Genomic DNA, 16,972 nt, shown 5'->3' on the forward strand with positions numbered 1-16,972 from the left:
GGACTTTGAACCACCCACAACTTCGAATTAAATTAATGATTATACGTTGATTCTCTAGATAAGACAACATTCAGGTATTTGCCATCGTTTAGGTTTTAAAAAATAATTGAGTTATCTCTATGCGTTTCATGAAAGACCTACAATGTGGAAAGTGTGTGGCCTTAAGGAAAGAAGGGGTTCAATTTAACTTAAAATCAATTCAAGTGTAAACACGTGTCAAGGCCGCGGTATAGTCGTACTGTCGAGCCCTGTGGATACGATAACAAGATGCGACAACACAATATTAATAACGAGTTTTTGCATCGTGTTGTCGCATCATGATGTCGTGCAGTCGATTCGTATATTATCGTGCTGTCGCATCGTGCTGTTGTGCTGGGGTATTATTATTATTATTATTATATCAGATTTATAAATTTATAAAGGATCTTGCGTCATATTGGATCGTCGAGCTGTCGCATCATGTTATCGTGCGGTCGCACGCAAAGGTCGACAGTATCATAATGTCGTTTTGCCAAATAGTATAACATCGTGTTGTCGTGCTTTCGCATCATAATGTCGTGCTGTCGATTAGTATAACATCGTGATGTCGCATCGTGTTGTCGTTCTGTCGCATCATGATGTCATGCTGTCGCGTTGCATCATGATGTCGTGCTGTCGCATCGTGTCGTCGTGCATCGACAGTACAAGAATATGATGTTACTGTGCGATATTTAGGTCGTACTGTAGACTGCAACACCACGACAACACGATACGATAGCACAACAACACAATGTACCAACACGACAATACGATGCGATAACTCAATATTGATATCTTGCCGTCATATTGGATTGTCGAGCTGTCGCGTCGTGTTATCGTGCTGTTGCACGCAAAGGTCGACAGTACGACAGTTCGCTGGACCTATCAGAGCACCGCATATTGTACTGCGGTAGACGTTTTACAAAACTTATATATGAATAATGCCTGTTACGGGATTTAAACATTGTCCTTATGGTAGAGAAGACTAACGTTTGGTATGGTCTAGGTACGTCAAGATCGGGATTTATAGACGGATGTAAATGCTTATATCGTTAAGCAATGTGCCTGTACTGGCGTATAACCCCTTCCGTAGGGACTGGCAATGTCTTTTCATGTACTTGAAATATAAAGACAACGCTAATTATATACATGTATTTTTTTCCCAAAAAATATTCAGACAGTTTGAAAAGCAAGTGTTCATTAAAGTTTTTACTGATTTCTTCAGACTTCCATGTCCTGTAGCAGCGATAAGATTTTATTTAACGAATTAACATTTCGTTTTAACGTTATTATGAAAAAAAAAATTGAGTATGTCATTAAGAGTTTTGAGATCCACTGTGTCAGTATATTTGCTCTTTAAACACTACTCTTTGTGTTTATCTGTTATTGTTAGTATATAAGCAAAGGTGCTGCGGTAGTTCCATAATAGCACAGGTTATCAGTATTTGAGCCGTGCCATGAGAAAATCAACATAATGGCTTTGCGACCAGCATGGATCCAGACCAGCCTGCGCATCAGGCTGGTCTGGATCCATGCTGGTCGCAAAGCCACAGTGTTGGTTTTTCCCATGACGCGGCTCATTTATGTTTCACTATGGTGAAAACGGAATAAGATGTCATCAGTACGTGTTTTTGATAGACGGAAGTGTTGTCTCTTTTGATCTCCCCCACCCCACCTCCTCTCATTCCCTGATTCCGTCTTCTTTCCCTCCTCCTCTCACTTCCTGCTTCCCGTCTCCCCCCCCCCACCTCTCGTACTCTCCCCCCACCTCTCGTACTTCCCGTCTCCCCTCCCCCTCCTCTCACTCCCTGCTTCCCGTCTTCCCCACCTCCTCTCACTCCCTGCTTCCCGTCTCCCCTCCCCTCCTCTCACTCTCTTCCCCGTCTCCCCACTCTCCTCTCACTCCCTGCTTCCCGTCTTCCCCACTCTCCTCTCACTCCCTGCTTCCCGTCTTCCCCACCTCCTCTCATTCCCTGCTTCCCATCTCCCCCATTTCCTCTCACTCCCTGCTTGCCGTCTCCCCTCCCCCCCCTCCCGCCCCCAACCTCCCGTGATTCCCCCCCCCACTCCTCTCACTCCCTGCTTCCCGTCTCCCCCCTCTCCTCTCACTCCCTGCTTCCCGTCTTCCTCACTCTCCTCTCACTCCCTGCTTGCTGTCTCCCGTCCCTCATTCTTCTGTTGCATTTTCATAACACAACACATCCATACATATATAAAAGCTAACTTTATTATATAGTTATACAATATTACTATAAAGCAAGTGTATTGTCCCTGTATGTATATTCCATTGTTTGACATTTAACATTAATTGCTATGAAAAATAACACATATTTGTTAGTCAAATATAAACATCGTAATTGTTATCAGCTGAGTGATGTCATAATCGTTTTTTTTTTTATTTTTCAATTGAACTTGAATATTTGAAAACACTCTAAATTTGGCAATGTTTATCTATTCTGTCTTAAACACCCAAACTGTTGTTTGGTTCTTGTATAATCGGTAATCTCCGTAAATGTTGGTGATATAATAGTATCCAACAACGAAGACATTTAACGTTCAAAAATAAGTGCATGTAAGCCAGTTCAGTAGTTAAGGCGTAATATCAATATTTGCATTCATTTAATCAAGAAACTACTTTTTATTGCCCAACACTTTAGTTGAAATACCAAATATTTATTTTTTGGATTGACATTGAAATGTTACCCCACTGGATTAAGCAAAATACATGTAGATGATAACCCAGTACGTCTTTTTCGTGTTCAGACAAGCTTTCCTAATGTTAAGATTTGTTGATTTTATTAATTCAAGCACATTCTCTAAAATAAGGCCCGAAAAATCTTAAGAATTGTTTTCTACTTGAACTACGGTCTTACTGTAAAATCAGGTAGTTACCCGAGGCTAAAAGTTTGCTCTTTCCAACAATCTGTTCTTAAACAGAAATGTTCGCGATAAATGGCCAAAGTTTGTGCATATTGTACTTATTGTTACAATAAGAAATAGTTTTTTTTCATGAGTATTTATTTTCGAAAAAAAAAGGCCAGTTCACGAAAAAGTTCAGTTCTCCAGTATAGCGAAAATAAATCATTTTTTCACAGTACTTCTTCCGCATTTTATCACCCGTGAGATCATTTTTTTGCTATGCAGCGTGCTTCCAATAGGTTCTTTTAAAAGAAAGGTTTTGCTTTAAGCGGCCAGGTATGCAACTAAATCCCTCCTTTTTTAAGCTCACCATGACGACAGTTTATTGTATGTTGCTATACACCCGGCGTCCGCGTCGGCGTCGGCGTCGGTGTCGGTTGTAGATACCTGGTCAACGATTCTCAGCAAGCTCATATCCGTGTTATTACTCATTACAACTAATTGAAACTTCACATGTTATTACGGGTTAGTTTCCTTAATATATCAAATAGGAAGAACTACAGCTATTTAGCTTGTTGACGCCAGAAAGACAAAGGAGTCTTATTTCTGAAGAGAAACTGTGTAGGCCTCATGACTGTTAATTTTGGAATTCTATTCGGTGACTAAATTACGTAAATGCAATAATTATTATAGGTAACATAATGTCGTGTCATTCACTATGGCAGTCATTGGTTATGCTGAGCGTTTAATTATTCGAAACTTCGCTTGAATGATCACCATTGTAACGGTTACCGTTGTTAAACATATACAAAAGCTGATCGTCAGACTTAATGAATTATTTGAGTATGAAATATGTGAATTCACGTTTGCCAATAAAGTTTATAGAGCATATTTTCCATGCTTTCTTTTATGCGAAAAAACGCAATAGCATATTCTTAAAATAGGAAAAATCTTACATTTATGAAAGTTTATGCCACAGTATGGGTTTCGACTAGAATACGGTCACGCGTATTCGATCACCTTGAATTGGTTTATATCACAATATTTAAATTTGAAAACGTTCGTAAAATCTGTGTTATAAATCAGTATCTTTAAGAGTAACAAATCAGTATCTTTAAGAGTAACAAATCAGTATCTTTAAGTTAATATTTTATGAATTAGAAATTAAATTACTCCCCGTTTTACTGTGTAACCAACTCATTAAATAGCACTTAATTATCTTGCATTTTAGTCAGGAACACGATTTTTGTGTTTGGGGCCCTTCTCCGTTTCACATTTTGAACTTTTTATCGTCTGTGACTAACACGACTTCGGGAACCTTTCGAAATATTTTACATGTATTTTAGACGAGAATTATACTAATAGGTTTAAGTCTGAAGATTGTCGAGTCCAATAATATAAATGTGCTATAAGTTACAACGGGACATTATCGAATTATTCCAATTTTCAGAAGTGAATGCAGAGTTATCTACCCGTAACATTAGTGTTTCACACTCACAGCGATGTTCTCCAATAAAAATTGTTATCGGGTGACAAAAACATTTCATTACGTACAGAAACTGTAAAAATCTCTAAACATGTAACCAATGTTGAAATCAGTCATTACTTTATAGTCACAAGTGCTTATATGAATACAAAAATATGGAGTTACAATCGAATGGAAGAGCTTCGCTCACGCCGCCGACGAAAAAGCGCGATGTTCTGCATTACGACGCTTCGCGCCGCCGGAATACGTCTCCGTCAGATTCAAGTTCGTCATTACATAGTGTTCAATCCTGCTTGACACCTGACATGCCACGCCGGCGGGAAGGTCGTCGGGTATCGTTTTCGAACCACTTACCTGGATTGCCTGTCGACCCGAAAGAACACATAGAGGCTCACCCACCACAACCGCACGTGAAACGGAAGGGAAGCATTCATACAACGTAAGGGTTTTCATAGCAGTAAAAAGTATGCATTCGCTATTATGTCAGTTAATTTATATAATTAAATTTTCTTGTTACAAGGGAAATAAGCGGAAGTTCCATATCAAATGAAAAGCGATATTATTCTCCCTTCCCTCAAAGTAGATGGTTTAAATAAAAATTCTGTTCTGGAGAACCTTTTGGGTGATTTTCTGTTATTTGTTAACAAATACTGTTTTAATAAAATGTTTATTTTTGCTCATGGTAAAACAGTTTTACTGAAAAGAAGTATTTAAATAGTCAATAATAAGAAGTCGTGTTCGCAGCAATATATTGTAATGCTTGACATTTTACAATGTCTGGGTAAAAGTTGGGTATGTTTGCCAACAATACTCAAAATAATAATAGCAAAAAATGGACTCATGTAGCACTAATACGTTGGTCGTTGCTTTGTTGATTTTTTTGTTGTTTGTTGAAATCTGGATAAATCTGGACACAAAAGGTATTCTAATATTTCAATTATATATCAAAACGCTTTGTACCCTTAATAAGCTTTTGAATACAGTATACTAGTCTTCTGAAAATATTTTAAAGTTATTATCATTGGCTGATAAAGAAGAGTTCCCAAAAAGTAAAATTTCCGTGTTTAAAGGGTGGTAGTCTTTGGTTGACTAAAATCAGTGACTAAATGATATGTAAAAAAGATCCAAACTCAAAAATCTGCATTTGGTTAGTCGAAAATGATAAATTGAATGCTTTCTTTCGCCAAACGGTACTTATTGTGCTTTTATGCCTAATTCACATTTGACCGGGGCGCCGTGCGATAAATTAGTCTACGATTTTCCTTGCGTTTTTTGGGGGTCATCGTATGGGTGGCTACGGGCTACGGCGTATGTGTTCACATTATATACGAACTTCGTGCCATTTTTTGTACAGGCTCTCGGGGAAGGCCGTGAGAAATCCATACGATTACTAAGGTTTTCTTTATAAATTTGATGGTTACATTATCCACTTTCTGCAGACTCGAGGCCCCGTCCCTCCAACTAAAAATTACTAACACTGGGATAAGAGTCCCGTGTATGGGTACTTTACATCTGGCACGCTAAAGAACCAGGGAAGCTTCTAGAATTGGAGCGTCTTCTGTATCTTGCACTATCCTCCGAACAGTCTTCTGGAAGAGTCGCTGGCGATTATAAATAAGCTTACATAAAACAGAGTTGTAAGGTTTGTTTTATTTCCCTATATACGTATAATTCAATATGTGTCTGATCAAAAAATGCATAGTCTATAAAGACATCATTTAGTATCTGAAATGAAAATAAAACACACAGGGGTGACACAGATTTCTGAGTTTTTCGGTCAAAATCTTTAAAAGTGGTTATTAAAACAAACAAAGATCTATACGTATTAATCAGTTTTGAATGTTTATTTAATATCTTAAAGGAAGCCTGGCTTTTGTAATGTTTCGTTGACTACTGATCAAACCGTGAACTATTTTAATGCGACTGAAGTACAAAATTTTGGTTATGATTTCATCCTAGATTGACTTTAAGTAAAGACAATGTAAACATATACCCATGATTTAACATAATATATCCCTTTCGATTTTATATCTTTCTTTAGTTCAAATTCCATTTTAACTTATAAACTAATACCAAAACGTTTAATAGTATAAAAGAAAACTTGGAAATGTGTAAAACTACTGAAATTTCCGTTTCATCATAGACTACAAACAGTTTTTTTCTGAGAAAGTATTCGCATAAACAGGATTAAGGAATGAGTGCAATGCGCGTTGAAAGTCGCGCGAGCATGCGCCGTATGACGGTAATACCACTTCCGGATCACCATCGTCTGCATCCTCTTTTACCACAGAGAAAAAGGTTTGCATACGTTTTTTCCACCTTTTTTGTTTTTACATATATCGGTTGTAGCCAAACAACATACGCTAAAAGTGCTTCCTGGAGCCATGGTAACGGGTAAAGGGTTTGGAGGCTTTTATAGGATCTGTTCTTGCAGGAAGTGGAATCCACGACGCTCTTCTCCCGCACCCCTGTGCCTCCCTTTCAATTTTTCTGCCACAGCATTTGAATAAGTCACATAAGGAAACATCATATGATATGTTTTAATGTGAAACTGGTAGCCCTATAGTGTAAAAAACAGATTTTGAGGAATGAGGACCAATGCGTATTTCAGTCTCTTTGCGTCAATAATTGACCTTCGGTGGTGTTGACTATAAAAGTGTAAGACTCAATGGTAATTCCAAATTGTGTACATGCACTTGGAATGGACAAAGAGTACCATTGTTCTTGAATTCGTTTTTTTTTTCGAGCCCGAAGTTATACGCATGTTTCTCTAACTTCTGATCTGTTTGAGTTTATAACAGAAACCTGACTGAATATCGTTTTATTTACACTGTGCAAGGGTATGTTCATACTGGGTATCATGGTTATGTTCACACTGAAAAAAAAAGTATGTTCGCACTGTACAAATGTATGTTCACATTGAACAAAAGTATGTTCTCATGAGGTTGGTATGTCATAAACGGGTCGATTTCTCGGTGACAGTTTCGAGGGGGTGTTCATAATTTGCTTAATGATATTGTATTTCCATTTAAGTGCTCTTTAGTTTGGAAGAAATAAATATATATATGAGCCGTGCCATGAGAAAACCAACATAGTGGGTTTGCGACCAGCATGGATCCAGACCAGCCTGCGCATGTCTGGTCAGGATCCATGCTGTTCGCTTTTAAACCTATTGAAATTGGAGAAACTGTTAGCGAACAGCATCTGGATCCATGCTGGTCGCAAACCCACTATGTTGATTTTCTCATGGCGCGGCTGATATAGACCTTAATAACACAAAAGCGTAAGACTTAGAGTGTTTAAGAGTAATATTGACTTCGTTGAGTTTTTTCCAGGTGTTTGTTTTTATTCAAGGTTCTACTCATCTATATCACGTTTTGACACGTATCAGTGTCGATATCAGTTCAATATCATACATGTAATACAGACACAGAAAATCTGTAGTCGGTTAAAAGCTCATTTAGAACTTGTAGCCGTAATCCCAACCCTCTCTTCTCTTCCACACACACCCCTCTCTCTCTCTCTCTCTCTCTCTCTCTCTCTCTCTCTCTCTCTCTCTCTCTCTCTCTCTCTCTCTCTCTCTCTCTCTCCAATAAATGTTAAAATATCCACAGGCCTGCTTATACTATATTGATTACCTCTTCTACGTGGTCTGGAGTGATTTAATGTTTATCGATACATTTCAAGTTATCTTTATTCCTTTTCGACGCCTTCTTTGAAAACTTAATCATTTAGTACATCGATTTCTTTAATAGCGTTCTGAGGTTCAAGCGTAAAATTACAGGAATTTGAATATATATATGTTGTATCCAAAAAATTAAAAATTCCTTTGATATATATTATAATAAATCCACACTAGATCTATATCAAAAAGTTTTTGTCATTATTAAAGCGACCTTTTTAATTGATAAATGTATTTCTTTCAGATACTTTAAAAGTTTAAATGATATACAGAGTTCATTGATAAGAGCTTATTTAGGCAGGACGCGCGTCAGCCTGACCTGCCTGTTTATTTGTCAGTGGATCATTTCTTACTTTCTTCCTGTATATAAAAGTTATTTAACAATATCTTGTAAATAATCTTCTTTTGTAGAACTTTTTATTCGTGACTAACTTTGGAAAGTTTTTGGAAAAAAATGAAAGCATCTCAAATTTTATTCGTAAAAACATAATGTATACTTTAAAAGAGTTTTTATCTGTTCAGATTTATATATAAGAAAACCCCATAAGCGTTGCTCAAACTGTTCTTCATAGCCTTTAAAAGTTCCTTTAATGTGTAACCCCAGAAAAACAATATTCTGAGATTAATTTCACTTTTGATTACAGTAGAACTTGAGACCGATGTTACCTGCTGTTGCCTGGCCACAGTATAAGAGCCCGTGGCAAATATTAATATTCGTATGTCTGATAATGTCATAACCATTATATACGACATCACACATCGCTATAGATTGCCCATTGTTTGTCCACTTCATACGATAACGCGAAAACCATTTTTATCGCGAATACAACTTTTCCAAAAATTTTAATAACGGCCCTGGATTGAATATTGTGTACTTGATGATGTTAATACGTTACTTATAGACAAGACAATAAATTTTTTGCTCTCTCTAGTTGTTTTTGAAGGGGGGGGGGGGGGGGGGGGGGGCATTTAGATTTACCCTTGGCCGTCCGTCCGTCCATCCAGATTTGCGTCGTATATATATCAAAAAGTATTTGACCTACAGTCATCAAACATCACATGATTGTTATGCAGCAAATGAAGTTTTGTTAAGGGCCAGAATAATGGCTTTTGACAATCAAAAGTAAGAAAAAAAGGCTGAGTTTGTGTCGCATATATATCAAAACGTATTTGACCTAGAGCTATAAAACATTATAGGATTGTTATTTTGCATGTGATTTTTCTCAGTAAAACCAGAGTTATGGTCCGTGAATTTGTGAAAAAATGTACATAAAAGACCTAAAGGATAGTGTCACACGTATCTCAAAAAGTATTTGACCTTGAGTCATGACACTTTATAGGAATGTTCTTCTGTATATGAAGTTTTATCTTGGATTTACGCATTCCACCCTTACCTCCTCTAAGTTTACGTAGTCTTACGTTTTCAACAAGTAAATTGTGACATTGTCAGTAAGTGGGGTAACAAGGGTTCAGTGGACACACATTTAGTTGTTAAAGTGTTTTATATCTTACATTTTGATCTTGATAGAAGTATTAATGGACTAGTGTGTTCAGTTAGACCCCTTCGCTGCAGGTAATACACCCGAAAAAAAAAAGGTAGTTATACGTTGTGGTCAAGTAGAAACAGTGACACTACGATAATGAAAAGTGGAAACTACGACGATGATGTTGTTCGATTTCTTCATCGCCGAGTTTTTTTGACAAAACTTTTTGTTGTTTCAACTTTTCGCTATCGTCATTTCGACTTTTCGGCCATCGCACTACCGATGTTTCAATTTGCCATCTTCATTGCTTCAGCTAGGTATCGATCGCATCTGACACCTATAGGATAATATACTTTTCGATTTACTTTTCGATTAAAGTCAGTGGTGTCAGTTGTTTTGGTGTGGATGTTTTGATGTTTTGGGTCAGTGATGTGCATTAGTTCGAAGGGTCAGGAATTTGTTTGGATCCAGTAGGTCAATGATTAATTTAGGTTCGGAATGTAATTGATTTGTTTGGATGCAGAGAGTCAGTATTTTGGGTGTCGTGGGTCGGTTGTTTGCTTTGATTCCGAGAGTTATTGATTTGTGAAGGTACAGAGGATCGGTGATTCGATTTGGTGTATTGAATCGGTAACTTGTTTTGATATTGTGAATAAATGATTTAACTGGGTGCGGAGGGTCGGTGATTTGTGATATTTTTTGAAATGGGAGCTACATAAACTTTTAATCCATTATATATAAATATTTGCCTATGTCAATGGCTATTACTCTTTACTAAGTCAATGGTCATAAGTCTGGGCTAGCTGAGTGAAATCCAAAACAAAACCACAGCTGCACAATTTCACATGCTGAATAATATTCCTATAAGGTGCTTTAGGTCTAATTCTAATGCATTTTTAGATGCATGCGACACAAACTTTTAAACCTTTTCTAAGTCAGGGGCTATGACTCTTGTATGGCTGTATGAAAACCAAAATGAAACCTCAGGTGCTTTTCGAGATAATTGCGAAACAAACAAGGCCGTCTATGGATAATTTTGACTTGGTCAAGGGCCATAACTCGGGTCTGCCTTAGTCAAGTCCGAAGCAAAACCCCAGTTGCACAACTTTATATCATGCTGAACAACAATCGAATATTTTTTGAGTTAGGCACGACACGAATTCGGACAGCAGGCAGACGGACATCCGAGACGGACGCACGGACAGCCTCTTTGTAGGTAGGGGGAGCAAATTGATTAAATAACAAATGTGACTTTATTTTGTATTTTCTCCATAAGTACGTCGTTTAGTCAGACGTGACACAACATAATACAAATATCAATGCATGTCATTCACCTTACATTTATTGAATAGCGCCATAAAAAGTAATTAAGGCGCTGGCAAAATGCTATACCATCATTATTTCAATTATTTATTAAGAAGAAAAATAATTGTATCTAAAATGGGCAAATTGTTTCGCCCTTAGAAGCACTAACACTGTATTAAGAAAGGGCAACTATTTAATATTCACAACTACTTAATTTGTAAATGATCTTTTAATAATAATGTTTTATAGGCATCTCAATTCTATAACCTTTGTGTCATTTAGTTCTAGTCTAAATCAAGACTTCTTTTGTTACTGAAGTTTGTACATTTCGTCGGTATTAAGTATGTGTTACTTATAAAAATTAATAACTATTTTGGCATTAATTGAAATTCATATTTCATAGATCACGGTGTTTACCGAGTGTAGCAGATTTTAAGCCGGTGTATAAACGAAACAACACAAATCTATTTGAAAAAGTAAAAAAAAATGAACTGAAATTTGAAAAGGCTGTATATAAATATTGCGTTCAAAGACTTGAAATGGAAATTTCTCAATGATACCCGTGAATGATCTGAGTACAGTTGGTTAACTCTGTTGATATTTGATGTACCGGAAACTGTCTCATTCAATACAGTATATGATGTGGAGTGACTTGTTGACGCGACGTGCGCTGTGAGTTTCTTCAATTCGGATATTTTGAATTTAACTGGAGTTTTGAAAAAAATTGTTTGACATTCAAAAATTAACATTGTGTGCTTTCCTGGACTCAGATACGTTCTTTGCGCCGTGGATTTGAGATTTTTTGTTGGACATTTAATAATTGGTGCTTTCGAGCTTCTCCGGGCTTGGATAAACTTTAGTTTGCTATGGTTTAGATTATTATGATTTTTGCGTGAATGAATTTCCGACTTTGCAATATGAATTTAATTACGTTGGTTGGAATACAAACTGAATACGGAATCATTTACCAAAATGAGCATTGTTGACTAAGGCACTATATTAATGTTTAATCCATTTGAAAAGTATATATACTGAGAGATTCGAATATGTTTGGAAAAATTGTGCAGTTGGCCCATCTTGCACATATGTCAGATGACTCAACGGACGGGAAACGTGTGTCCAAGTCAAAGTTCAAACTACAAAACGCTATCATGAAGTAAGTATGGATCATAGAAATATATCTTGATTTAACCTTTACCTTGCTAAATTTCTAAAATGGACTGGTCCATCATTCAATTTGGGTAGTACTACTTATTATTTGAAGGGGTGTTCAATGAAAATATACTGACTGAATAGCGAACAGTGCAGACCAAGATCAGCCTGTACATCCCGCACGGATGTGCAGGCTGATCTTGGTCTGCACTGTTCGCAAAGGCAGAATCACTGGCCGCCAGCAGGCTACGTTAGTAGCATGTTTTGAGAAAGGTACGTAAATCTTGGTAAAGCTTAATGATCATTGTATAGTTTGATATGTCACAAAAATTATGTAGATGTTGTTAATAAATATAGATAAATTATGAATAAACCGTTTTAATCCTCAAATACTCTAAACAGTATGCTAGCCAAAGCGTTGTAAAGAAAATGACTTTAAATTTCAAAACAGTGCATAAAATTTTACGTAACCGTTAAATTTCTAAGTAATTCCGAACTAAATAGTTCATCAAACATTTTGATCCATTATAAATAGATTAAAATGGAAGATGGAACTATTTACAATGATGTGTAGTTTAAGCCAGCTCATGAAGTTACATAATAAAACAGAATTCCTGGTTCCTAGTGACTAAATATCATGGATACGCATGAAACTGGAAAAATAGGCCTTCCTTTTTTACTTTTATCTTTTAATGTTTTATATCAAATTAATGCAAAACTTTATGTTAACAGTCATTCTAGTATTTTACGGTAGTTATGAAAAAAAAAGCGAATTTTGAGTGGTAATGTTAAAGTGCTTTGCCAAAATGTTTCCCAGATGGATATAAGGTTACACGGGCCGCTAAAAAGCTCATTTTCGCTGACTTTTCTGTAAGGTGTGAAACCAAATATGAGCCCTGCCATGAGAAAACCAACATAGTGGCTTTGCGACCGCATCCGCGCAGTCTGGTCAGGATCCATGCTGTTCGCTTTTAAAGCCTATTGGGATTGGAGAAACTGTTAGCGAACAGCATGGATCCTGACCAGACTGCGCGGATGCGCAGGCTGGTCTGGATCCATGCTGGTCGCAAAGCCACTATGTTGGTTTTCCCATGGCACGGCTCAAATATGTCTAAGTCACGGGGCGTCCATAGTATGTATGATATATTTATCTCTTGTAGGGAATAGTATTAGACAGAAAATGTTAGTATATAACGTTAGAAGATGATCTCACCCTTGTGTACTTAACAAAATGTTTCAGACAGTTTCGATAAAACGTGTTTAAATATCCACGATATCAGTTGCCATACTTAATATCAGACTTTCATAGGTCAATGTCAAGGTTAGTCTCGGGTCAAAATTCAAATACCTCACATTTTCTTGTTTTCTGTCACGTTGTAACTTACCGAGTCGCGTAATGACGAGTTTGCACATAACACAATAGAAGTATCATGATTAGGTCAAGGTTTGTCATGCTTTATATCCAAGGTAATAGTCTGGCTACCGACTAGATAGTCTTTTTTTTTTTAGAAAAAAAAATCTGTAAATAATTCTGACTTCATCAGTCCTGGCTCTGATTATCTAATGTTTTGAGAAGAAAAGGGACATAATTATACAGAATTTGAATAGTCTCAAGAGTTCTCTCCTATGAACAAAACATTAGGTCTGAACACAGACTAGTACCAAGGTAACAGTAACTTATTAATCCTATGGACTTAATGATTTTGGTGATGATATTGACTGCTTCTGTAGCTTAACACAGCTGATACGCAGTAGTAAACCTCAAAAAGAGAAAACACTGTTCACAAGCAAAATTACTTTCGTGATATTAATAGAAAAAAGAACAATTTCTTTGTTTAGAGCGTCACTGTGAACAATATTATATTGAATTTTGTAGAAAAACTGACAACACGTAACTATCCAATTTTGATAAATTGGTCCATTGGCTTGCAATCTAGCATCTTTACAAGTCGTTGATCAAATGAAAACAAAAGATCAATGAATCGTCAATTAACGTTGGCAATTATCTTATTTATCATCTAATTGCGCGTATAATTGAAAGATGCTATGACGCGAGTTCTCCTAAATATGGCTCGTAGAACTTTAGCGAAGTGTGAGAGAAAGAGAAGAAAAAGTGCATTAAGGACGAGGTTGCCCGGGACCTAAGAAAACAGACTCGATGCATGCTCTTATGGCTCTTACTGGGTGCCTTATACAAATTATTTTCTAATGTTCTAAAAAATTACACGTTAATGACATTTTTGTTTTGTTATTTATATCGAAAAAGAAATCATATGGCGGCTGTCCAGCTGTTAAAAGTCGAGAAAATCCCAGATGTCCCTCCGACAGCGCAGGCCTCTCGGCAAAACCACCGACATTCTACAAAATCAGTTGATGGTATTTGGTTCTTCTGTATTCTCATTTTTCCCCCGACCCTACAGCGGTCAAGGGAGAGTGATACAAAGTCCGTTCCTCTTACCATCTCACCACGGAAAACCCATGTATATATTGTATGTACTTTTTAGATTGTATGAGACAGTAGGGATTTGAAAACAGAAAAGTCCTCGCGAAGAGTGATTGGAACAAAAGTCTATAAGTTATATGGAAAATATTTACTCCTTAACAGTGCAGATATGCAGACAGACAAAAGCGCATGCTTGCCTATAAATAAACTATATCATATCAGCAATCGTAATTATATAATAATGCCAAATACAAAATATACTATCGATCCAAGCGGCGAGATCAATCAAAGATCTTTAGCAGACTTTTTACCTTTTCGTACTTTTGTTGAAAATGCAGTTTCTGGCGGAATACATCATATATTATGGGTGGTTTTTACCAAATACTTATAATTTGGAAAACTTTATAGTAATTAAGAGTGTTAACTAAGCTTTCTTCATCTCCTAACATGACATTGGCTTCATTGTGTCTTAGGCCGTTACATCTGGCTTTCTGAATACCCTAGTTCATTAGCACATTTGCAATATGATATAACGACAGCATTCTGTTTATCAACATTATGTATCAGTTTACTGAACCCTCGGCTCTTTTTTTATTCACTCATCAATCTGTTCTAGTGACCTTTGGTTACTGAGATCTGCATCTTTGGTACTGGTAACCATTATAGTCATAAAAACTACCGCCCCCCATCCCCTCCCTCCCCTACATTGTTGCTGAACTCTGTAACTTGGTTTACTGTAACTCGTACTGGTTTACTAGAACAATGTAATTTGGTTTACTGGGACTACTGTACCTTGGTTTAACTAGAACTACAGTATTTGGTTTACTGAACTACGTACATTTTGACCAGACTCCTTATCTTGGTCGATTTGAACTCCTGTAATCTTTGTGACTGGAACCATGTGTATCAGCTAATACCCATTCATCAACCTCCCCCCTGAATCTTGTTACACTGAAGTCCTACATATTGTTACTGAACTCCTAATCTTGGTCTACTTGAATCCTGCACTGATCTACTAGAAGTCAAATCTGGTTTACTTAAGTCTAATCTAGGTTCACTGGATCTAATCTAGGTTTACTGAACTCCTACACTTATTTACTGAACTCCTCTACTATATGAAACTCCAACACCGTTACTGAACTCCTACATTTTGGTTACTTAAGTCATGTTCTGGTTACTAAACTCCTACATCTTGGTTTACTGGAATTCCTGCATCTTGGTTCACTTGAAGACCTGCATCTTGGATTACTATAACTCCTACATTTTGGTTTACTTGAAGTCATGCGTCTTGTTACTGGTCCACAATGGTTTCTGGAACTCTTAGATCTAGTTTACATCAAGCCGCATTTTGGTCTTCTGGACTCCTACTCTTGGTTTACTGTTCTAAATCTGTTTAACTGAATTTCCTACATTTTGGCTAGCTTGACATCTATCATATTGATTTATTTAAATGTCATTTGCCCTTCTACACTCACCGATGATATCCGTGACCTTGGCTTTAAATGCACCTTAACCGGTATTCAAGTACTTTCTAATTAAATGAAAATTTAAAAAAAAAAAGAATAAATGGTTCCGCTGGGGCTCGAACCCAGGACCTCTCGCGTGTGAAGCGAGCGTGATAACCACTACACTACGGAACCACTTTGCAGCATTATAATAAAGTGTCATAGCTGTCTTTTATGTATCTATTTAGTATTTAATTAGCAAATAATCCCCATGATACGTGATTCCCAAACAGACGAGTCTAATTCATGATAACTAGAAATACATCATAATGCAGCACATACTTGAAGCAAATATTAGTATTTTCCATTAAATTCCACAGTATGTGGCAACATAGCTCAGTGGTAAATGCAGCTAGAATGATTAGCGAACGTGTTGGGTTGAATCCTGATGAGGTTTTTTCAGATGTTTGTTTGTTTTCTATAGTTTTATTTTGCTTTTTCCTATCGTTTTCATTTGCTTCCTAATTTGTTCTTTCTTTATGGTTTGTTTTGTATATATTTTATATCACATTAGTATCTCAGTGCATGGCTAGTACATGCATTTAATCACTCATCTTTATATAACAAACTATTCTGATCTAATGTCCCTTAGATACTCTCTGTCGTTTGTCACAATTTGAATGATTAAATAAAATTGACTGCGAGTTGATTTCAACTCAACGCAAAAGATCGTTAACTGGACATAGCTTACCCTGACTAATTGTCATTGTACAAAATAAGAATATTTAGATTGTAGCAGTTAGAAATTTAAATTTCCTATTCCATTTATTATTTAGTCATGTTTGTAAATATCAAGTTATCGTTGGGGCATAGTATCAAACAAAATAAGTTACATTAAAAGGTTGTTTGTTGGCAAAGGGCAAATGGGTGATATCATTTTGCAGCGAACGAATCATGCATCCATCGAAAACATCTTCACTTCTCTTTATTATTTTGTCAGTTTTGGAAATCTCTAAATTATTATTTTGTGTTTACTTTGGTATAAACTTGGCAGTTCCTTTAACTTAGTTTTTTTTCTTTGGCAATTGCCATAAAGTT

The 16,972-nt window shown here is 36.6% G+C and overlaps 1 protein-coding gene and 1 non-coding gene across 10 annotated transcripts in view; one reads left to right on the top strand and one right to left on the bottom strand.

The window, feature by feature from the left end:
- The window catches only part of LOC128556235 (androglobin-like), a 156,811-nt gene that overhangs the window by 35,610 nt on the left and 104,229 nt on the right, over positions 1-16,972 (top strand). Inside the window, exon 1 of one of the 9 annotated variants that reach the window (XM_053540646.1) lies at positions 6,538-6,661. The exons of 5 other annotated variants lie outside the window; for them this stretch is intronic. In XM_053540646.1, the coding sequence (XP_053396621.1) occupies positions 6,558-6,661 (104 nt within the window). In that variant the 5' untranslated portion in view covers positions 6,538-6,557. Of the gene's footprint in view, positions 1-6,537; positions 6,662-11,554; positions 11,991-16,972 lie in introns of those variants that run through there. 3 more of the 9 variants (XM_053540649.1, XM_053540645.1, XM_053540647.1) reach the window with 3 other exon arrangements.
- Positions 15,997-16,069, bottom strand: Trnav-cac (transfer RNA valine (anticodon CAC)). The gene has a single exon. It is a non-coding gene; the product is annotated as a tRNA-Val (tRNA).

The sequence above is a fragment of the Mercenaria mercenaria genome, chromosome 4, assembly GCF_021730395.1.
Source record: "Mercenaria mercenaria strain notata chromosome 4, MADL_Memer_1, whole genome shotgun sequence".
NCBI lineage: Eukaryota > Metazoa > Mollusca > Bivalvia > Venerida > Veneridae > Mercenaria > Mercenaria mercenaria.